The sequence below is a fragment of the Anabas testudineus genome, chromosome 21, assembly GCF_900324465.2.
Source record: "Anabas testudineus chromosome 21, fAnaTes1.2, whole genome shotgun sequence".
NCBI classification, from domain to species: domain Eukaryota; kingdom Metazoa; phylum Chordata; class Actinopteri; order Anabantiformes; family Anabantidae; genus Anabas; species Anabas testudineus.
Genome location: NC_046629.1, coordinates 17,332,684 through 17,353,445, shown reverse-complemented (window position 1 = coordinate 17,353,445; position 20,762 = coordinate 17,332,684). Strand labels below are relative to the sequence as shown.

Genomic DNA, 20,762 nt, shown 5'->3' with positions numbered 1-20,762 from the left:
AATAATATGAGACTACAATGAGCAAGTGCTTGGAGGAAGGCAGCAGAAAAGGGTGGTGAGTTCTTTTGGAGATCCTGGTCAACCGGTCATGTATTACTATGCTTAACCCTCCAGTCTTGCTCCAATTCTAATTTGATCCAGTAACTACACATCGTAGTGATCCGAGAGCTTCATTTTCTACCCCAGCTTCTCATCACCCACACACTGCTGCAGGAAATCTGAATCTGTGACCATATTCCTTTATGTTCATGTTAAAGTCAACATGGATGAATTATGTTGGAGTCCAAATTATCTGTTAAATGTGCAAAAGTAGCAGAAGCACATTACAGTTCCACCAGAAATGTTTTGACAGCAAAGTATATTCAATGTGCAGAGTAGGAATATTAAAAAGCTGTGAAAAATATCTCACAGAAGGCCAGTATCCATTAGTTGAATTTTTGAAAAGATACAATGATCATCTGTAAAATCCAGTCAATAAGCCATTATGAAATAATCTGCCATTATCTCGCACCCAGTGCTGCCAGATCTTCCTTTCCCCCACCCTTACCTCACCACCTGCACCAGCACTTTTGTTTGGCTGTCTAGATTGTTATAACAGAGGTTCTCTGCTCTGCAGATGCATGAATTTAGAAAGATAATATAAGAATCCGACAATAAATGAACCAGTTATAAAACAGAAAGATGAAATCATTCAGCAGAGATTGGACTTGACAGAGGAAAATGAAAAATAACGTGCACACACACACACTGAATCACAGTACAATTCAAGGATAAAGTGTGTCTGTGAGCATGTGCACATTGTTTGCAATAGTTTTCCTTTCATATAGAGTAAACTAGAGCTTCTGTATGTTGGTCTGCATGGGCATAATGTTTATTAACTTTTATTACATGTTTATTAGGCTGGAGCATTATCATGTTTATTATGTTTAAGCTATTTTTAGATTCAAACAAACAAGTCATTACCTTTGAGTGCATATACTACAGTCCCTTTCAAAAATATTGGAACAGTGAGGCCTGTTCCTTTATTTTTGCTGTAGACTGAAAACATTTGGGTTTGACATCAAAAGATGAATATGAAACAAAAGATCAACATTTCACATTTCATTTCCAGGTGTTTACATCAGGATCTGATAGAAAGCTTAGAAGATAGCACCTTTTGTTTGAACGCACATGTGAGGGTTAGGGTTAGGGTTAGGGTTAGGCCACAGGTAGAACAACATTTGTAATATTATGAAAAAGAAAAAAACAGTGGTGCACTAAGTAACAGACATCGAACTGGTGGACTAAGGAAGACAACAGCAGTTGACAACAAAAACTGAAACATTTTGTCTGCCAATTTAAAGAAAGATGCAACCAAACTGATTGGGTCCTTCATCATCCAGCAAGAGAATGACCTAAAACACTGCCAAAACAACATCTGGGGCAACAAGTGGAAGTTTTCAGACAGGCCAAGTCAGAATACAGATTTAGGCGGTTTTCACACCCGCAGTTTGTTTCAATCAAAGTCAAGTTCGTTTCCCTTCTTGTTGTGGTTCGTTTTTCTCTGCTGTGAAGACTGTAATCATACTCGAGAGCATGCTAAGACAACCGCACATGGAACCCCAAAAAGAGGTCTCGATCAGCATCATCTAGCAAACTCTGGTCCTCCTGGTGAGAAACTGGCCCAAATGCTATGAATCACATGATTTGAGGGCTTTGGGTAGTGTTTAACCAAAAACATGCTGTTGGATTAATCGTGGAGACGTGAGGTGGTGAAGTGCCTCACAGACACCAGGTCTGATGACCATGCAGGCGATGTAAGGTAATAAACAATTATCGATGGGATGACCAACCTGTATCAACATTCATTGTGAAATCATCTCTCTCTTGTCACACAGACGTACAGTAGTCCACAATACTTTAGCTTCTACCTTCTGTATTTAATTATTTTTGTTCCTGTGACTGACACCTGTGACCATGACAGATACCAAGTAACTGTTCTGTGTTCTCTATTAATCTTAGGCCCAGTGTGATTCAGTTCTGGTCAGTTATTCAGATTCAAGGTTCTCGGGGTTCATCAATCACTAGGTTTGGTAGACTGGCAGTAGCAACTCTACATAGAGAATAAAAAGACCTCTATCCCAGTGGGAATCCACACATACACGCTTACAAAAATGGCAAAAGAAATGTATTTATAAAACGTTACATTAATAACTGAAAGGTGACAAACCCAACACAAAAACTTCCTTTAGATCACCAACTCAAAATCAGGTGTTAAACCAAAATGATAAATATACCCAAAATTCTCAGAAGCTCAACCAAGTGATAAGAAAATAATCAACACAACATAAACAAATAAAACTGTTGTCAGATCAACCCAAATATTCAGTTGTCAGTTCTTATTGTTCTTTACTCATGTCTTTTAATCCTTGTTGAATGATTCCTTTAACGGTCTCTCTGAGTTGCATTTATTTAAGCACTTGGCCAAAATGATATCCGAGATATTTAGGAAAAAAATAGAACGAGAGGATGAATTTCCCTGGAAGTGAGTCTCCTTTAATTTGGATTCTACCACTGCCTTGGAGTGATGCCCTTGGATTCCTGACGAGAAGACTGCAGCTCCACCAACCTTATTTCAGCCTCCAATAGCCTTTACACTACAATCCTATATATATATACATATACATAAAACACGTCATGTTTTCCTTCTCTTTACCAAATTCACAACAAACACATGTAGTCTAACCATTTTACATCACATACGACAACAATCCTGACACATAAAGGTGTGTTACATGTCTTCCCAGAGTTACAGTAGATTCTGTACATGTGACAGTCACTTAGCTTGTAGGCCTCAATTAGCCGGCAGAGGCTAGTTATTTTAACAACGCTTAACAACACAAAATCTTCATATCCTGACTGGTTTTACTCTAAAAATGTATTCAAAAGAACAAAACACACATTTCAGCTCTCCCAAAATAAAGTTACCTGTGCTAACCAGCTAGTTTGGAAGCTAACTCACCTGGATAATCCACTTAATTGAGAGAAACGCCCGTCGGGGTTTTTATCTCTACTCTCTTCCAAACCAGTTACATTCAATAACTCCTCTCACTGGCAGCACCAGCTCTATTGACTCTAGCGCAGAAAATGTCCAGTCAAGAATGTCCTACTTGACTTTTGTAACTTTCAACTATGTTTTTCCTGCTCACACACCTGCGGATGGGAGTCTACAAGCTTCCATGTGCACAGAGCCGCTGAGAGCATCTACCGCGAGCTTGTTCATGATGCATTTAGGAACAACTGTAATTGTAACTGTAACAACTGTAATTCAGAGCTCCAAAATAATAACCTGGGTTACACACTGATTCGGACCACAGCAAACGCACTAAGGTGTGAAAATGTATAAACCCTATAGAAAAATGTCAGTCGGTGCAGAAGGTCCTCCTCAACAACAGAGTCACTGTGCAGGAAGGGGACTAGTCTGGGTTGTCACCAGTCAAAGCTCATAATACCTACCATGAAACATGGTGGTGGCAGCATCTTGATGCACAGATGCTTTTTTTTTTTTGTTGCGCGCCCTAGAAAATAGAATCCCTAAAACAATTCTGCAAGGAAAACATGATATAGTCTGCAGAGATATACAACATGGGAAAAGAATTGCTCTCCTGCTAGACATACGTATCCCGAAGCATACAGCCAGAGCTACACAGTTTCAAAATGTTCTGGAGAATCTCAGACCTCAGACCTCAATCCAGTTGTGGCTGAATTTGAAAAGGGCACTCACAGTGCCCATGCAACCAGATAGAGCTTGTAGTTGGTAATGCTGTTTAAAACCAACACTCAAAAACACTACTCTGATTACTAAGAATATGTTCATTAATCCAAAGTCATCTACAAACAATCTAAAATGTCACACATATACAGTCATGCACACAATTAGTCCTGTTTTAAGACCATGCTGTCACAATGCACACATATTTAAGTATTTAAGGAACAGCCTGGCCAGACAGGCACATTCATCCTTGAGGTCATGCCACCAGGCCCCTTTAGGTTCTGTAGCCTGACTCTGGTGCACAGTTGCTGGGAGACAGGAGATTCACCCCCCATATTTATACAAGAGTGTCTAGAAAAAGATGAGAAACATTACTCTGGTGAATCTCAAGGCTGCTCATACATATTTTAAGGCCAAAACCATAAACCCATTTCTCTCACTTTTAGTTTGTCTTTGTGCATGTGTGCATCTATGTGGTCTCCTGGTCTAGACCCCCGGATCTATAAATAGACATCCATGTCTGCCACAACCATTTTGCAATGAGCAGCTATATAACACACAGATCAATACAGAGTAATATAAGATTAAACTCCCCTTATCTATGTGTGATTACAGTAACCGTCTGCAACATTTGCACAGAAATAAAGGTAAATAAGCTCCTACTGTGCTAATGTGACACTTCTGATGTGTAGATTACTTAGGGTGATTGAATTTTTGTTGTTGCCATATGGTATGTAGATTGAGTGCTCAAAAGAGTGTGTAAGTTTCGTGTGTTTGACAATGAGTGGCTGCGAAAAAGGCCTTGGGCACAACAGGGCAGGTGTGCAGTGTTTCACTTTTTTATTCAGAAGTGACCGTGGCCTAGGCAAACTAAATGAGTGTTGCTAGTGCTGCAAAACTAGATCAGCTGAACCTAATAAGCATAAATGTGTTAAGTAACTTGACAAAAAGACAAATTCTGAGTAATTTTGTATTCTCAGTAAGCCATGTTAGTGGTTGGTCAAACTGTCAGATGCACCAAAAATGCAATTAAATATTGTTAATTCTAATTGTTAATGAAATAAATTGTGGCTAAACACAGTACAGCAGAAATCATCTTACCCTGAAAAACTGCAGTATGTTTTAGTGGGAGCAACATTAGTGTTAAAGCCATTTTTTTTAAAAAGCTGTGTTTACTGTGTAAAGAAAGATACACAAATGCAACATTTTCTTGTGTGTTGATGTTAACATTTACCAACCTTAAGAGAAAAAAAAGTGTATGCTATTTTTGGTCTTCATACCCTATACAGAGTGTAGATGTATAAACACTGACTGCTGAGGCAGCTAGGTTTCACATGGTTGTCAAAGAAGATTCCACTGTGTCAGACATGGACTGTGAAAAAAAACGAAAACTGAATAAATATAAGCACCAAATCTGGAGTTACATTTCAACACTTTTTTTAAAACAAAACTTTAATATATATCTATGTTGACAAATACAATGGGTCACAGTTTGGGAGAAACTACAGTCTCTGAAGATCAGGAAACAGGATCCTGGTTGATTTTTTTAAATCTCAAGCCCAGACATCACAAAGTTTTACAGGGATCATGAACTTACAGTTAAATACATCGACAAGAGGTGTACATCAATAGCCACTTGGAATATTTATGGCTTACAAGTACACTGAGCTTAAGTAGTATACTCACATCAGCTACTTTATTAGGCACTGTATGCCAATAACTGCATAGGGTTAGTGTTCATGTTGGCATTGCATGCATGTGATTCACTTATGTTACCATTGTATCTCTATCTGTTCAACATCATGCCAAGACAGGTAGTCAGCTAGTTGACACTGGCCGAACTGATTCATTGCTTCGGCTCTTCAATATGGTACATAGTACTACATGGCAAGATCACTGCAGGAGCTCAGCAGATACCAGAACAAATTAATAATGTACGAAGCGGACCCTACAGTCTGGCCTTGATGGTGTTTAGATATGTGAATTTACACAACAAAATCAGAAGGGAAGTGCTGTGCATACCAAAAATAATCAGAGGAAGGAATGAAGAGGCCACTTGTGATGGTGCAGTCTGAAGCAAGATCAATGATAAATGTTTTAGAAGGCACAGTGAGAACAGTATGTGTGCAAAAAGTAGAGGAAAACAGAGTAAAATGGAAAGGATGAGAGAGAAATGAGAGAAATGTACTATATTTGCAAATTACAAGCATGAACAAGCTTATAGTCATTTTTTTCAGGATCCATCTACTATCCACAGATCCACTGATTCAAAGTCACCATGCTGCCATCGAAGGTTGATTCCATTTTCCATACACAGACAGTGTATGTACAGTGACGTGTTCACAGTTGTCACATCAAGTCTGAAAGGGTGTTGGACAGTGGGGGGATGAATGCGCTGTGTTTCCATGGAGATGAACTGACACTTCTGATCCTATAGGATTGTGCTAACATTGTTTCTGAATGGTTCTTAACGTACTGAGATTGCCCACAGCATCCAAGATATGCGCATATACAGAGACTGTAATCCTTCATACGAGCTGCCAAACATAATAATATATCAAGATTAAATTCTAAATTAAAATCCACTCACCACAAATGGACAAAACCAACCGTTGCGTGTAGTAAATCCAAATTATTCAGTCAATTCTTATACTGCACAAGATGAAATCACATCACAAATAATAGAAAAATATAAAAAGCAAATCCCCTCAAAAATAAATATGGCAGATATTAGGCTAGGTTTTTCATAATTTGTTTACAACACATAACAAATATAACATGAGTAGTTTTCCAAGTGAAGTCTGGTGAAGTAGACTTCAAGGCAGACTGGGAGAAACTCTCTTATGGCATGGCAAAATGAATACCTGCAACATCAGTAGAGCTTATGCTGCTTTCCAGAAAACTAGATAATCAAGAATTTCTGACCTCCTACATAAAAATGTATGAACAGGCTCTGGAAACCTGGGTCTTGCTAAGGAGCAGATGTCTCATATCACCTAATTTTGCAGCAACCATTGCAGGTGGGAACCCTCTAATATTACACTTAAAGCTAACTTTAACTAATTGGCTTTAAAGAATGACACCGCTGCAAAACAGGTGATATGAATTGGCTCAGTAGTGAAGGCATTTTGTGGGAATTGCAATGCCATAACTGACAATTGATTAATCAAGAATCTGATATTTTTGAGGGCAATTGCAGCTTAATCCTCTGTTAACCACAACCACAAGCACCATAAAGCCTACAGTAGGGATTATAAAATTAAGCTGTAGTAGGCTAATGTAATGGTTTTGTGTCTGACAAATGCCTCACTTGACTGCCATAGATCATCATCATGTGCATTTTAATTTACAAAGTGAAATATACACATTCTGTCATGCTGTACAGACCCACAATGGGCTGCTGCATTCTGTCTCCAAACACAATAAAACAAAACTGTATAACATGGTATTATCTCTGGATATATTTCTAATATGCATATAATCTAAGACAATGTAATAATTAAACTCAATTTCAATGTGACCTGCTTCTAATAATTGGAAAAGGGGAATCTGTTAATCAAAAAAACAATGAAAAACAAAACAAAAAATGTGATAAATTGAAATGAACAGTGATTATTTCACTGAAATTCAGGTCTGTGTAGTAAAAGGTCAAAGAGAAATCATTAGGTATTAGTCAAAATAAAAATGTGATTTCCAGTCTTGTCATGACAATAATACCCAAACACTGAATCATATACCTGCCCTCAGTTTGTTTAAAGGACTCTGCACATTTACATCCCAGTCAGTGATGGTAGAGAACGTGTCAAGCTATCCGATAAAATATGTTATATGTGATAATATTGTATCACAGTATATTCATGTTATATGGTTAGTTTAAAAAAAACAAAAAACATGGCATGTGCCAAAAAGCCACAGCACAGAATGTGGTGAAAATGAATCCCAGATGCACATTTAAAGGCTTAAAGGATTAAACTAAAGTACCACGCGCAAAGCATGGTGCATTGTTGCATGACACCCAGCACATCATGGAACACTTTGGGTGTCACTGTGCACCTCCACATTGCTGCTTTAATTGACCGATGACACTATGGTTGAGTTGTTTGAGAGCTCGTTTCTCCACGCATTGCTCTATGAGCACAATTTGCATTTGTATGTGTTACAGTATGTGTTGCTTATGTGCATATAAATTCTGTCTATGCATCAGTCAGGTGTTTGAGGGTTTTAGGAGCTGACCCCTCAGGCTAAGTGTCAGGATGAGAGACAGTAGTGCAGAGAAAAGTAGAGTATTCCCATCACACCCATCCACTCCAATTTACACAGACTTACAGACTTAGAGCAACCATCAAACACAGATACACGTGGCTTTCCCGACCAGTGTTTGAAGGGAGATATTTTGAGGGTGCTCTAAAATTCCTTTGATCTAGTCGGGCACAGCCCCAAAATAAAATAAAAAAATAAAAAAGCATTTCTGAATGTGGGTAGGAGAGAAGATGTTTAGTGGGAGGAGTGGGAGAGGAGATCAGGGGTTTCTAAATGTGTGAAGCGAATTGGAAACACACAGCGGTTATGCAACATAGCACAGCCACCTTCAGACACGCTCTTTACACCTTTGTTTTCCAACCGGGGGTTTATCATTTATTGTTTCGATTCCCATCATGTTTTTCTTTTCTTTTTTTATCACATGAAAGACGAAATGCTAATTTAGCATACAACCAAATCCAATATTCAAACCTGGAAGAGTGTAGGAAAGCAATGTGTCTTCCACAGCCAGTGTGGGTTGTCGTGTTGTGGAAACTGCTAAACTGGAATATAGTAATTGAAAATGAGTTTGAAGAATGACAGTAACAGCTGTTATGTGCAATTCTGGCTGAGTTAAATTGCAGTTTTTAAATGAACTGAAATCTGGTTTTAAATGGACAGCTAAAAGGGAGTTTTTGTTTCAATCACCAAATTGCTGAAAGTAATGCTTACTGGGAGCTTTACATGGTGTATATGAGCTAAATAGTAGATTTAGATGTAATTAAACTTGCATTAATTGATTCTGGCCACTTAGAGGCAACTCAATACGCTGAAAACAGAACATTGACATATTGCCCTGTAAAGTTGTTTTACTGAACATGTTGGCAAATAATTGGCTAATAATTAGTGTTTCTGGTCACCTGCTGAATCTACGTCCACAATTCAAACTCCATTCCACTCTATTTTTGGTCTACACTGACTCCCGAGGGAAATATACTGCTCTTCATTTGCTAAATAGCCAAGTCCTTTCACATTTTATTCTAATGTGTGACAACACCATTCATCTCTCCAGCCAGACCTATGAACGCACCCATAACTCCAGGGACTGAGAAAGATTTCTGAGAAAAAAAAATCTTATTCCAAATAAAGTAATGGAACAGACCTGTTTGTCTAAAATATACTAAGTAGTTAAAATAAGAGAAGCACTATGGCAGAAGGTGAAAATGATTGTGTGCCAAGAACTTAGTTCATCAACAAAGAAAAACACCCACACTTATTCATTGACAGGTGGTGTGAACCACCACAGGAATGACTGCTTGGCATCAAATTTTGAGAAAGAAAGCAAAGACTTCAGAACAAATTCAGGATGCACTGTAGCAGGTATGCATAACTTTGACCAGCTTTCTATGTTAAACTATCCTTATTGTGTTATTACAGTGTTGTCTGACAAACGGAAATTCAAAAATTCCACAATGTGGTTCTTTATCCTACTGAAAGCCAAGGGAACGAAGGGACTTTGACTCATCACTGAGGAAGAGACTGATCTAATAAGCACTCCATGCACATCAATGCACACACACACACACACACACACACGAAAAGAAAGCATGAAAACAAATGAATGAGCCTCGATAAATGTTCCCTCTTTGCCAAGTGTAGGAGAGCTGCACACTACAGTGTTCCTTGTGTTGTAGGAGGGACTGGGGAAAGACAATCATGCAATTGTGTCCATGTACATATGTGTTTGCTGTGTCTGGAATAGTTATGCATTCATATTCCATCTAAAATGGTGCATGATTGTTTTGCCTTGGACTTTCAATAATTCACACATACCAAACACGCTTGGACTGAATACCTGAATAGGATGCTTATATAGATGCAGCATGCAGCTAAATCAATCTGGCAGCATGAAGAACAAACCCAAATGTGGAGCAAATGCGATGAATGTTAAGCATGTGCCATTTCGGATCAAAGTGTGGGCTCCACATTTACAAATACTGTAAAATAAAAATGTCTTTTAAAGCAATCGTCAGTGTATGTGTGTGTGTGTGTGTAGGAGGTGATTGTTGTGACTGTGCACTAAGACTTCATGTTGTGCTTTCATGCAGACATAGGGTGAGCAAACCAGCCATGAGTGGTTGCACTGTATATGTGGTTTAACCTTTCAACCACAGCAGCAGGCATTTCATTGAATTGGTTATCGCACAAGCATCATGCCTTAGGCTTGATGGAAAATGTAAGAGGGGACAAAGTAGCATGTCATCCTGTCCCCTCATGATCGCTGAAAAGAGCCTGCGTTCACATGTCTCCTACAAATCTGGAATCTTGACTGGTCTGAATAGCTCTCTGTTTGGTGAGAGTAGATTTGAGTAGAGTAGATGCAAGGTAATGTGGTTAGTAGCCTGCAACCTGTCAGGACACTGTGGTTAAGATGTGAAAGCTGCCAATGTCAGAAGTCACATAGAGATTAAAAACAAATTTTCTCAATTAAAAACTTCATTACAGAAAATGACCCCAAAGACATAACTATGTTTAAAAAATACACAAACCAAATATTCTGATTAAAATATCAGTGTCCCTAAATATACATTTATATGTACAGTATTTATGGTATTTTTAATTTTACTCCTTAAGACATGTACTGATGCCATTATTAACCTTTCTACTGAACTGTAATGAATAAATACATGTTATGAATAATCATGGTGAAGGAAGCATTGGACTTGTTATGTCTTATTACCTTGTGCAGTATGATTATATTGCCTTAATGTAAAATGAGATGTCTCACCTTTATTAGCTGTACATATGCTGCCAATCATCAGTACTGTCTCTACATATAAAGAAAAATGAACGTCATGCTTTTTTTTGATGACAATACTGTTAATAATAGAACAAAAGTAATGCTGAATCACATAAAAGTAGGAAAAATGTCATGAAGGAACCACAAATAATATAATAAGCCATGATTTAAAATTTTAAAAAAGAAAGAAAAAACATTTACTCCAGTTTCTACATTCGCCCTCAAGATATGTTTAGAAAGACATCAAGTAGATTGAGGTTTGTCAAGTGCTTGAGAGCAGCTCTTAAGAGCAGAGGGATCTACTAACCACTCAGAGAGACAGAGACTAAAACTGTATGTTGGTTTAAAGCAGCACTGCAGTTCCAAGTGGATTGCTTTACATAATTAGGTTTAAACTCAGCAACCTTAGTAGTGTACTAAAACTGTTTGTACTGTTTGTTTGTACAACTTTTTTTTTTTTTTTTTACCACAATCAATGTGCATTAGTGAAATAGGTGTTTCTCTGCTATTAGCCACAAAACCAGATGGAAGGAAATTGTGCATTTTACTTTTATTTTGCACCACACCTCAGTCTCTGCTTTTCATGAGCAGTCAGTGAAAAATTAATCTCCTGAGGTAGCCACAGAAAAACATATACAATATATAACGCACATATAAAGACAAACAAAATATGTATTGGACCAGAGTAAGATCAAACACTGTTTCATGGCTTTCCTTGTTAAAATACAATTTTAACACAAATTGAATTAAACAAGAAAGTTTTGTTCTCAGGATGAACTGCACCTGCACTTCACCCAAAGAGAAATTACTGTGTGTTTATCAGGCGTTGCTAAATGAAAACAGACTTCATGAGAGTGAAGTGGTGGCCTGTTTTAAAAGCTCACTCAATTATATTTGCACAGCATGAGGTGAGGCAGGCGCTCTGCCATCACCTGCCGACCAAATGGACAAAACATTATGAAAGCCCACACAAAATCAAACAGAGGCCATCTTTATTTTGCTCAGACAAAAGTCTGTGCATACGACAGATAGAAAGTCACGAAGAAAAGCACTTATTATTATTATTTGATATATTTGATCAAATATTTTGCTGGTATTTAATAATTTCTTTCCTATGTGTAGATTATAGAAGAACAACTCTTCTCTATATTATTTACAGTTTGCTGAATTCCTCTAATCTTGCTTTTTTTGCCATTGCTTCTCAGCCTGACATCAACTCCTCCTTAATTGATCCCACACTGAGGCTTCTGACAGGCAGCCGACACATGGTAATGTGAGACTAGCTGGAAGTCAACCCACTGACTCATCGTGCCCATGGAGAGCTTGTGGGGTCACTGGCGAGGGAGTGAGGTGATGTCGTCTTTACAAGCCCACGCATCATGCTGGCAGAGGATAGAGAAAGGGGAAGAGAGGGCTCAAACCCCTGACCTTGAAACTCCAGCCACAAGTTTATAAAAAATAAAATTGTTTTGGGCAAAATATTTGACGTTGACTTTTGGAATTATGACTTGGAAAGCATTTGATAGTGGTTTATGAATATACAGTAAACATACTGACAATTTTCGTATGTTTCGTAGTAGATGAAGGTAATTTTGGAAGTGTTGGGAATTTAAATTTTGACATCTCAAAACTAACTCACTAAAGTTTGAAGATTTATTTTTCCTTTGTACTACATTTCAGGGCAATCTGTCTCAGAGGTTTTGAGATATTTCAGTCTGGACCAATCAACCAACACTGTTGGCAGCAAAGCTAACACTCCTCACAGAGACGTGTCTACTCAACATTACAGTAGGCTGTTTCACATTTGATAGTAACTTTACAAGAGACTTAAATGTCGGATCTTACAGGACATTAGTGAAATGCCTGAGTTCCTGGATGACCAAGCACAAAGCAACTCTTCTTCTACAAAATTAGCTCTATCTGATTATACTAATGGACATAGAAATTATGTTTTTACAAGGAAATTAATTTTAAATGTGATTGTGCTGGTGCTGTGGGTAATCGTACATTCCCTTAGTATGAGTAATCATGTATTAAGAGAGATTAGAAATGTAAATGGGGTCAAGTTATCCCAGTAGTTCACATTTTAACAACCTCCAGATCCCAAAATATTAAAAACATGAAAAACTTCATTGAGGTCAGATGTGAATTTTCAACTGCAGAGACCTGAGATCAGGACAAAAACACTGCTCATGTGTCCAAACACGTATGATGATTTATATATATCACATACAAACGCAAATGTGAAAATATAGTAAACCTGATCCTGTCACTCTGGGACTTTTGAACCAATTTAAGCAAACAGCAGTGATGTATTCAAGTATGTGCTCCTCTGTAAGACTAATATATCCTCTGTGACTAAAAGTATATTCAGAATTTTCTATTAACAATTTAGTACTGCTCTCTCAGTATGCTCTTTATAGCAACAACTTAGCCTAATGAATATGGAAACTAGCAGCTTTCATTAATTAAAATTGTATTGTCAGTACTACACTTCAGGGTATGACTGGTATAAAAGTGTCTTGCAATATGGATGAAGTCAGCTGAGGTTAAGACTTAGATGAGAATCTAAATGGCAATCATCATGACAGACACTGGTAGTGATTAGCATCAAGACTCTGGCCGTATGTTTTCAAATGTTAAAAGCCTATATTTTTAGATCGGTATACAGCACTTTTATAATTAAATGCGACTGCTCTACTACCTATATGGAACTTGTATGTGTATCCTGCCAACTTATTTATTTACAGAGGGATGGTATGGATTAATAAACATTTGTGTTCATGTGCAAGAGTTAGCCAAGGCATAATTTGCATCTATAGTCCTTTACTGAATGCTGTAAGGCTAACCTTGATAGCCTAGTTCCCAATTACACATCCCTATATACACACATTTTCTAATCTAGATTCATGCCAGATGCCCCATTGTTATCCAATATTATTCATACAGTATGTCTGACATACTGTATGAATTATAGCCACAGAGAGAAAAGGGAAACCTTTTAACTTTTAACTCAACTTCTTCTACAAAAGACTGGAAACTTCAGTGAAAACCAGAAAGTAACTAAAATAATTAGTTCTGATTAAATTATTTTGACACCTCCCTGTACGACTTGGTTTTACCTGTTGAAAACCTGGAATTATCTGAGGCCTGGATTCATTTAGTTGCTTCCTGAGGTGTCTGGGTTCCTGCAGAGCATTTAGAAAGGCAATCATGCTAAAAAAAATGTTGTTCTGCCTCTTTCCAACAGTGTTACAGTGGTTAGACTTATGAGATTGTGCACAACAGTCACTGTCATGTTCCTGGATTCATGCGGAGATAATTAGATGAGTGCTGGAGATTTAAGACAAGACAATGGGCGACACACCTGGTCGGCAACAGTCTTTACATACAGTATACATAACACTAAAATGAGGCTCCTCTGTCATAAAATATGCAAAGCAAATGTTTCACATGATAACACCACAACCAGCAGCTTGTAACACTCACCCGACAGAGCGGATCCATGATTCAAGCTGTTTACACCAAATCCTGTTATCATCAGCATGTGGCATCAGAGATCAAGATTTGTTGGATGGTGGAAGGTTTGTCTGAAGCCAAGTCATCCGGTTCTGGTCATCATGGGGTTAGTTACTCTAGTTTTCTCTTGTTGTTTTTTAACAATTGCTGGATAGCAAATTCACTTCAGGTCTAAGCAGTTTACAACTTTTGTTCTGAGATCTTATAAGCATGTTTGCAGGCTTTTTGTCAGTCTGGTCATGTCCTATGATTGGGATGGTGCTGTCACCTGCACAACTGCCATCTTTCCCTTTTGACCCTGTTTGCAGGCTTCACAGACTATAAGCCAGTCTATTTTAATAAATAATACAGAGAATATCTACAGTTTTTAATGTATCAATTCACAAAGTGCAGTAAATCAAATCAGTGTGTGGTGTGATCACTGTTTGTCTTTGAACTAACACTAGTTCTTAGAGAACAGAGCAGTAGTTATGTGGATTTGTGCTGTTTCAGTATTCTCTCTTCTCTTCATGTTATCCCAGACTGACACCACAATGTTGAGATCCAGGGTCTGTGGGAACAACACTATTAGTTGTTGGACTCCTCATTCCTCTTGTCTTCTTTATATTCTCTGGCTGTATACATGGGGTCAGTGTCACGCCGCTGAATGAGTTTGGGACCAATCAGATGGCTCCCTGATGGAGGTGCATGATGGAGAAGAAATCTGTACTGTAGTTCACAAGCTTGTGTCGACTTTGGTAAAAGAATGAACATTTTTCCTCTAGCCTGTTTTTTGGATTCAACTTGGGTTTTAGCCACAGGGAAAGAGCTGTTCATATTATTTTTTTGTAAGTTTTGATTTATACTTTCATGTCAACGTGTGAAGGGTTTTTTCTCTGAACCACTTCTATTTGTGAGTTTTAAAAAATAAAGTTCTTTACTTATGTTAAGCAAAGTCAAACACATTTATTGTCTGTTGCAGTTTGTTCTCTTCTCACTTAAAGCATGTCTGTGTATAATTTCTCTCAGTGATTTTCTCTCTGGTTCATTTTGCTGTAGATAGAAATGAGCATGTTGATTCAAAATGACTTTCAGCCACCAGAGACTTTACATCTAAAGTCAGCATAAGATTTTACTATTTTCACTTAGTGTTCCACAGCACCTTCCCATAAAGTATAAACAAAAAAATATTGTGTAATCCAAACAAAATGAGTTGTTGCATCTTCCCACGCTGCACAGTGAGGACAGAAGTCATGACTAACTTTGAGAAGCTAGCCAAGATGCCAGGAACTCCCACACAGATTGCACCAGCTCACACATTTATATCCCCAGAAAGTGTGGATCGTATCAAAAAAATGTTTGGGGCAATGAATGAAAATGCCAAATTTAGATGACCACGTCTGCTGTGTGATTTTTAAAAAAGATTAAAATGCCTCCTTTTGCTATACGTGATGAACATGTTTGGAGCCTGGGCATTTGGTCAAAATTCTGAAAATGAACTCATTCATCTTTATCAAGAAAAGGGGGCAGAGCAGTTTCAGCTTCTCTATATACACCATACATATATTCTCTTGCTTACTGTATAAAGAAAAAAGGTCATGGGAGGTTTTTATTGAATGCATGACTCGTAAGGTCTCTGTGAGTGCACATCTGAATATCACATTATGCCCGGCATAAAATTAGAGAGCAGTTTCCTCATTATTTGACTAAAGAGACAATAACAAGAGAGGCTTCTTTTACACACTCTCTCTTTCATCCACTATGCCACCGACTTAATTCAACTTTTCCTTTCAAGTAGGTTAGAAACAATCATCAGATCATATCATTAGCTAAGAATAATTTATACGTACAGCAAATTATGCCTAAAATGTGATAATATGTTGGAACAACCACACACACAGTCTTTCTAGCCCACCTCCAACCCCTGTCTGAACTAGGAAAAACTAGTAGATAGACACAATTGGTGGAGCTCTCTCTATATCTGTCTCTCACTTTCTTTCAAACACACACACACACACACACACACACATGCACGCAAATACAGACATACAACCTGCCCCTGCACAGGCTGAAATGAAAACACTGGAGAAGTGTGGTGGTGGAGGAGGACGGCATATCTTTTCCGTGAGGGGCTCGCACCAATTGGTGTCTTTAAAAACAGCCGTGCGTTTAAGCCACTCACTGAGGAGGAGCAGCTTCCTGCATGGGACCAGGGAATCATGCTGTTCTTTTTCCAGCACTTTCTCCTCCCTGCCTGTCTGCCGAGGGTGTTCCGCAGCATCCTTTTCAGCTTGTGAATCAACCTCCCGCCTCACTCTCTTCCTCCTCCCCCAGCATCTCTGTACGGAAAGCATCGCCCCCCCCCCCCCCCCTCCCTCCCCACTTCTAATAGTGTAAGGCTACTCAATAATAATAATATAGCCCCACAAACAACCCGGTTTCTTGTGGAATCCTAATTAATTATTCACAATATGTACCCTGTTTCAGTAAGGATGAGGAATAATTGCTGCAGTACGCTCCAAAATGCATCCAGAAAAAGGGCTGCTACCCCCACCCCCCATCTACATCTCTCCCTCATTCTCTCCCTCCTTCTCAGTGAAAAACACATCAGCTAGGACAGTACTGCAGGGTCCTTTTGCTGGCTTACTGTGCACTTTTTATGCAAGGGAGGGACACCAGTTATGTCATCGCTCCTACACCATTTGTGCCTGCTTTCTGATGCAACTCGGAGACTGCTATTCATTGACTTTCTTTGGCTCGTTTGTGTCACGTGTGTGTGTATGTGTGTGTGTGTGTGTGTGTGTGTGTGTGCGTGTGTGTGTAGGCTACCGCAGCCTGCACAGCATGCTGATGACGGAGCGACTGGTGAGAGCACTGGAGTGTAGCTTACCCAAAACAGGCTACACACACACACACACACACACACACACACGCCAGCTTTACCAGCTGTGCACACATGTCCGCGGGGGGCAAAGCTTTATGTAGATGAACAATGGGTGACTAATAGAATAACCGCAGTTCTTTGCCTTTGAGGTCCCAAAACAAAAAGCCACTGAGGCTGAGAAGAGCAGGAGCTTTTATTCTGCTGAGGTTTTGAATGTTTTTCATCTTCTTCTACTGTTTTGCTTTAATTCTCAGCAGAAGTGGGAAAGAGGAGCTCTCCATGGTGCTGAACTTTGTACGCAAACAGAGAACAGCAGGTCACCAATTGCAGCGCATCTTAACTTACTCCAGGTTCAACTTCTACGACCCCTAGGCTCTCCTGTCACTGTCTACATTTATTATGCATCTATATATCACTTTATGTACAAGCGCGCCCGCTGCCTGTGTACCAGTACACGATGTTACCCACTGTGCCTTGTGGACATCACTCTTTTTGTTGGATGTCGGAGGCCTAAAAGTCAACAAAGCTCTTTATCTACTGCACCCACCTTGCACAGCTGAAAGTTTTCCGACACCAGCGTCTCTTGCACATCGATTTCCTTGGGAGTTGGCGCCGCGGTGGGAGTCCCGGCCGCGCTGCCGCACGACGGCGATCCGATAGTCCCTCCTGGAGAGGAGGTAGTCAAGCCGTCCAACACCTTCCGAAACTTCTTCATTTTCTCTCGTCTTGTTTGTATTTTTTCAGGTTCGGGATGCAAGAGGAAAACGACCACTCTGCTTTCTTTGTTTACTCAGAGTTCCGGGTCCTCGGCAAAAAGAAAGAAAACGTCGCTTCCTGCTGCAGTAACAGGCTAAAAACACCCGTTGTCTCTTCCTCTCTCTTTCTTAGGTGCAATTTAAAAAGTCGGAGAGGCGCCTCATCTTGCTCTCTGGCAGGTGTCCACAAAAAGAAATGCGACTGATCCGCTGGAGGCTGGAGATTACAGCCAATGTTGCAGTCGCTGGTCGCCTATCTCCTATCAAAGCACCGATGGCTGCTGAAACTACTCAACTTCATTTTCCTCCTGCACCCTAAAGTAACATCCACTCTTGGGTTTGGACAAAAATGCCCCAGTTTAACATAATGAGGGAACCGAGCAGCAACGATTAGACGGCTCAGTCAGACAAAAAAAACAAAAACAAAAAAACAAAAACAAAAAAGGATGGAAAAGAAAAACTTCAGGTTGATCCACTCCTCCACCCCCCCAAAAAAAGTACTTTGGCTGCACCGTGGTTGCCAGTTACAGGAACAGAAGACGCAGAGGCAATGCAGTTAAACGCGACTGAGCTCCACAGTCAGGCCGGAAAACGAGAGAAGTGAAGCATCGAGGAGGAGAGAGGAAGGGAAGAAGACTGTCTGCGTTGGCGCAGAGGATTGGAGGTGAATCTATGGCACGATGGGATTTAGTTTTTTCTTTTTTTATTCTTTTTTTAAATACCATCCAGCTGTGTTTCAGCGTTGCTTCCCTGCAGTCTGGACACGGGAGACGGCAGCTGTCCGTGGTGCTGAAAAACCAAAACCAGTCAGCCCCGCCCCCCTCAGCTCCTCTCTCTCTCTCTCTCTCTCTCTCTCTCTGTCTCCCCTCTCCGCCCTCTCTCACCAACGATTGGGTGAAAGCTCTAGATCAAAGAAACAGCATGACGAGGAAAAAGAACCTGGGGAGGGAAAGGACAACAAAAGGAGTAGTTTTCACTTTAAAACACCATCACACGTTTATCCATCTCGTCCTCCTATAGCGCGTGAATCCAACGTGTGCAAGATGTCGCATCCTGCTGTGTGGAAAAGGGTGAAGCCTTTTCAGGAGCGCCGCGTTAACCGGCTCCATTTGCAGATGTTAATTGCCAGGAAGTCTCCATCAACAAGATCTGTTGAGTGAGATGTTGCCCATGCAAGCGACTTAAGGAGGTTGGAATTTCTATAGAAAAAGATGTAAATCATGCACCATCTGTCTCTCTTGATTCCACCAAGCACTAATCTTAAAAGCATGCCTACATTTCCCTACAATCTCTAATGTACAGTATGGTTTACTGTCATGTTTTAGGTCCAACACCTCCTAAACTGAAACACTGCCAAATTTCCTGTTTGTATAAAATATTATCAAGACATCCACAGCTTTGACTACACATGACTACACATTGAGAGTGCACACCTGCTAAATGCTCTGAAAAAGTCCTGCTAATATTGCTGGTCATACATTTTAAGTAGTTCTTCATAATACATTACATATAAAACATGCAAGACTGTGTTTTAGTCCATTAACCACCAAGAAAAGAAATATACTTTACATGACCACAAGTCCTCCAAAGCCCGTCTTAAGTGTTTAGATTGCTCTCTTACCGTTCAGCCAGCCATTGATTTCTCTTCAGAGCATTATGCAAATCACCCAGATGAGACTTGAAACTGGCCCGATAGGCACTCCATCAAGAGTTAAATTATTGTGGAATAGGACTGCATTTGCCAAAAAGGACTGTTTTAAAAACAAGGTTTTGGCAACTTAGGCAGTTATCTTCCAAAAAGCATCAATGCGCCATGTTGTCCACTTTGTGCCTTGCGTGTCCAATGCTAGTTGGTGGGCTGACAAGGCAACGAGCTCTGTAGAGGGTACACCAGGAGGTGCATTCAGGATTCTTAAGAATGCTGTTCACATGCAGTTTTGCAATACATGAAAACATATAAGAAAGAACACAGAAATTACAACGATAAAAAATAGCAGAGGCATGGCAACTGCACGACATGGTGGTGCTGGGGGACTTTAAACTTTCTGACAGAACAGGGTGAACTGGATTACATTCACATTTGAAGCCCGTTGTGGCTCCTTTGGGACAAAGTCATGCAATTTTTAAATACAATCAAACTCTGCAGTGGTTCTCTCGGCTCTAGATAGACCCATGCTGGGCAGGCACAGTCGAAGCAAAAGAATAAGTGTGAAAACCAACCAAATGGACTCTGTGAATATGGGGTTTTAACAAAAACCTGACAGTTACAGTGTGCATGAAAAGTGAGTTGACATCAAATGTGCTGCAGTTGTGAAGTGTAATGGGTAATTTCATAAATACATTAAACGTGGACGATGCAAAGGCTCTATCCAGCATATACGGAAAATAAACAGTCGAGCTGTTGTGTATTTGTTTGATTACTATGTCAAAGGGATGTTTAAAACACTAACATGGGGGACTGAAAAAAACATCCCCACTGTATAGCAACATGTGAGCATTGTCATTCGTCATGTCGACGCATTCAAAGGAGCTTAAGCGAACAAACCCAGCAGCCCACTAAAGCTGTTACTTACTTGTTTCTCGACACACACACTCGACTGCGGGGTGCTTTTCCAAGAGCAGTTTATGTAGCGCTACACTAAGCTGCCCCTCGAACACAGTTCCATCATTACTGTTTAATGATTTGTGTTGGTGAAACACAAAGACATGAAGGTGCTGTTTGCGTCTCCGTGTGCACCTTGTTCCTGTGCTGCTTACAACACCTCAAGCATCGGGGAACTCGACATTGTGTTTGTGCAAACGGTGCCCAACACAAACATGCACCAACATGGAGCT

At 39.7% G+C, this 20,762-nt stretch overlaps 1 protein-coding gene across 2 annotated transcripts in view; it reads right to left on the bottom strand.

Annotated features, from left to right (window-relative positions):
- The window catches only part of stxbp5l (syntaxin binding protein 5-like), a 107,653-nt gene extending 88,982 nt beyond the window's left edge, over positions 1 to 18,671 (bottom strand). For both annotated transcript variants that reach the window (XM_026377440.1, XM_026377441.1), the window contains exon 1: positions 17,720 to 18,671. In XM_026377440.1, the coding sequence (XP_026233225.1) occupies positions 17,720 to 17,887 (168 nt within the window). In that variant the 5' untranslated portion in view covers positions 17,888 to 18,671. The remainder of the gene's footprint in view (positions 1 to 17,719) is intronic.
- Between the last annotated feature and the right edge of the window lie 2,091 nt (positions 18,672 to 20,762).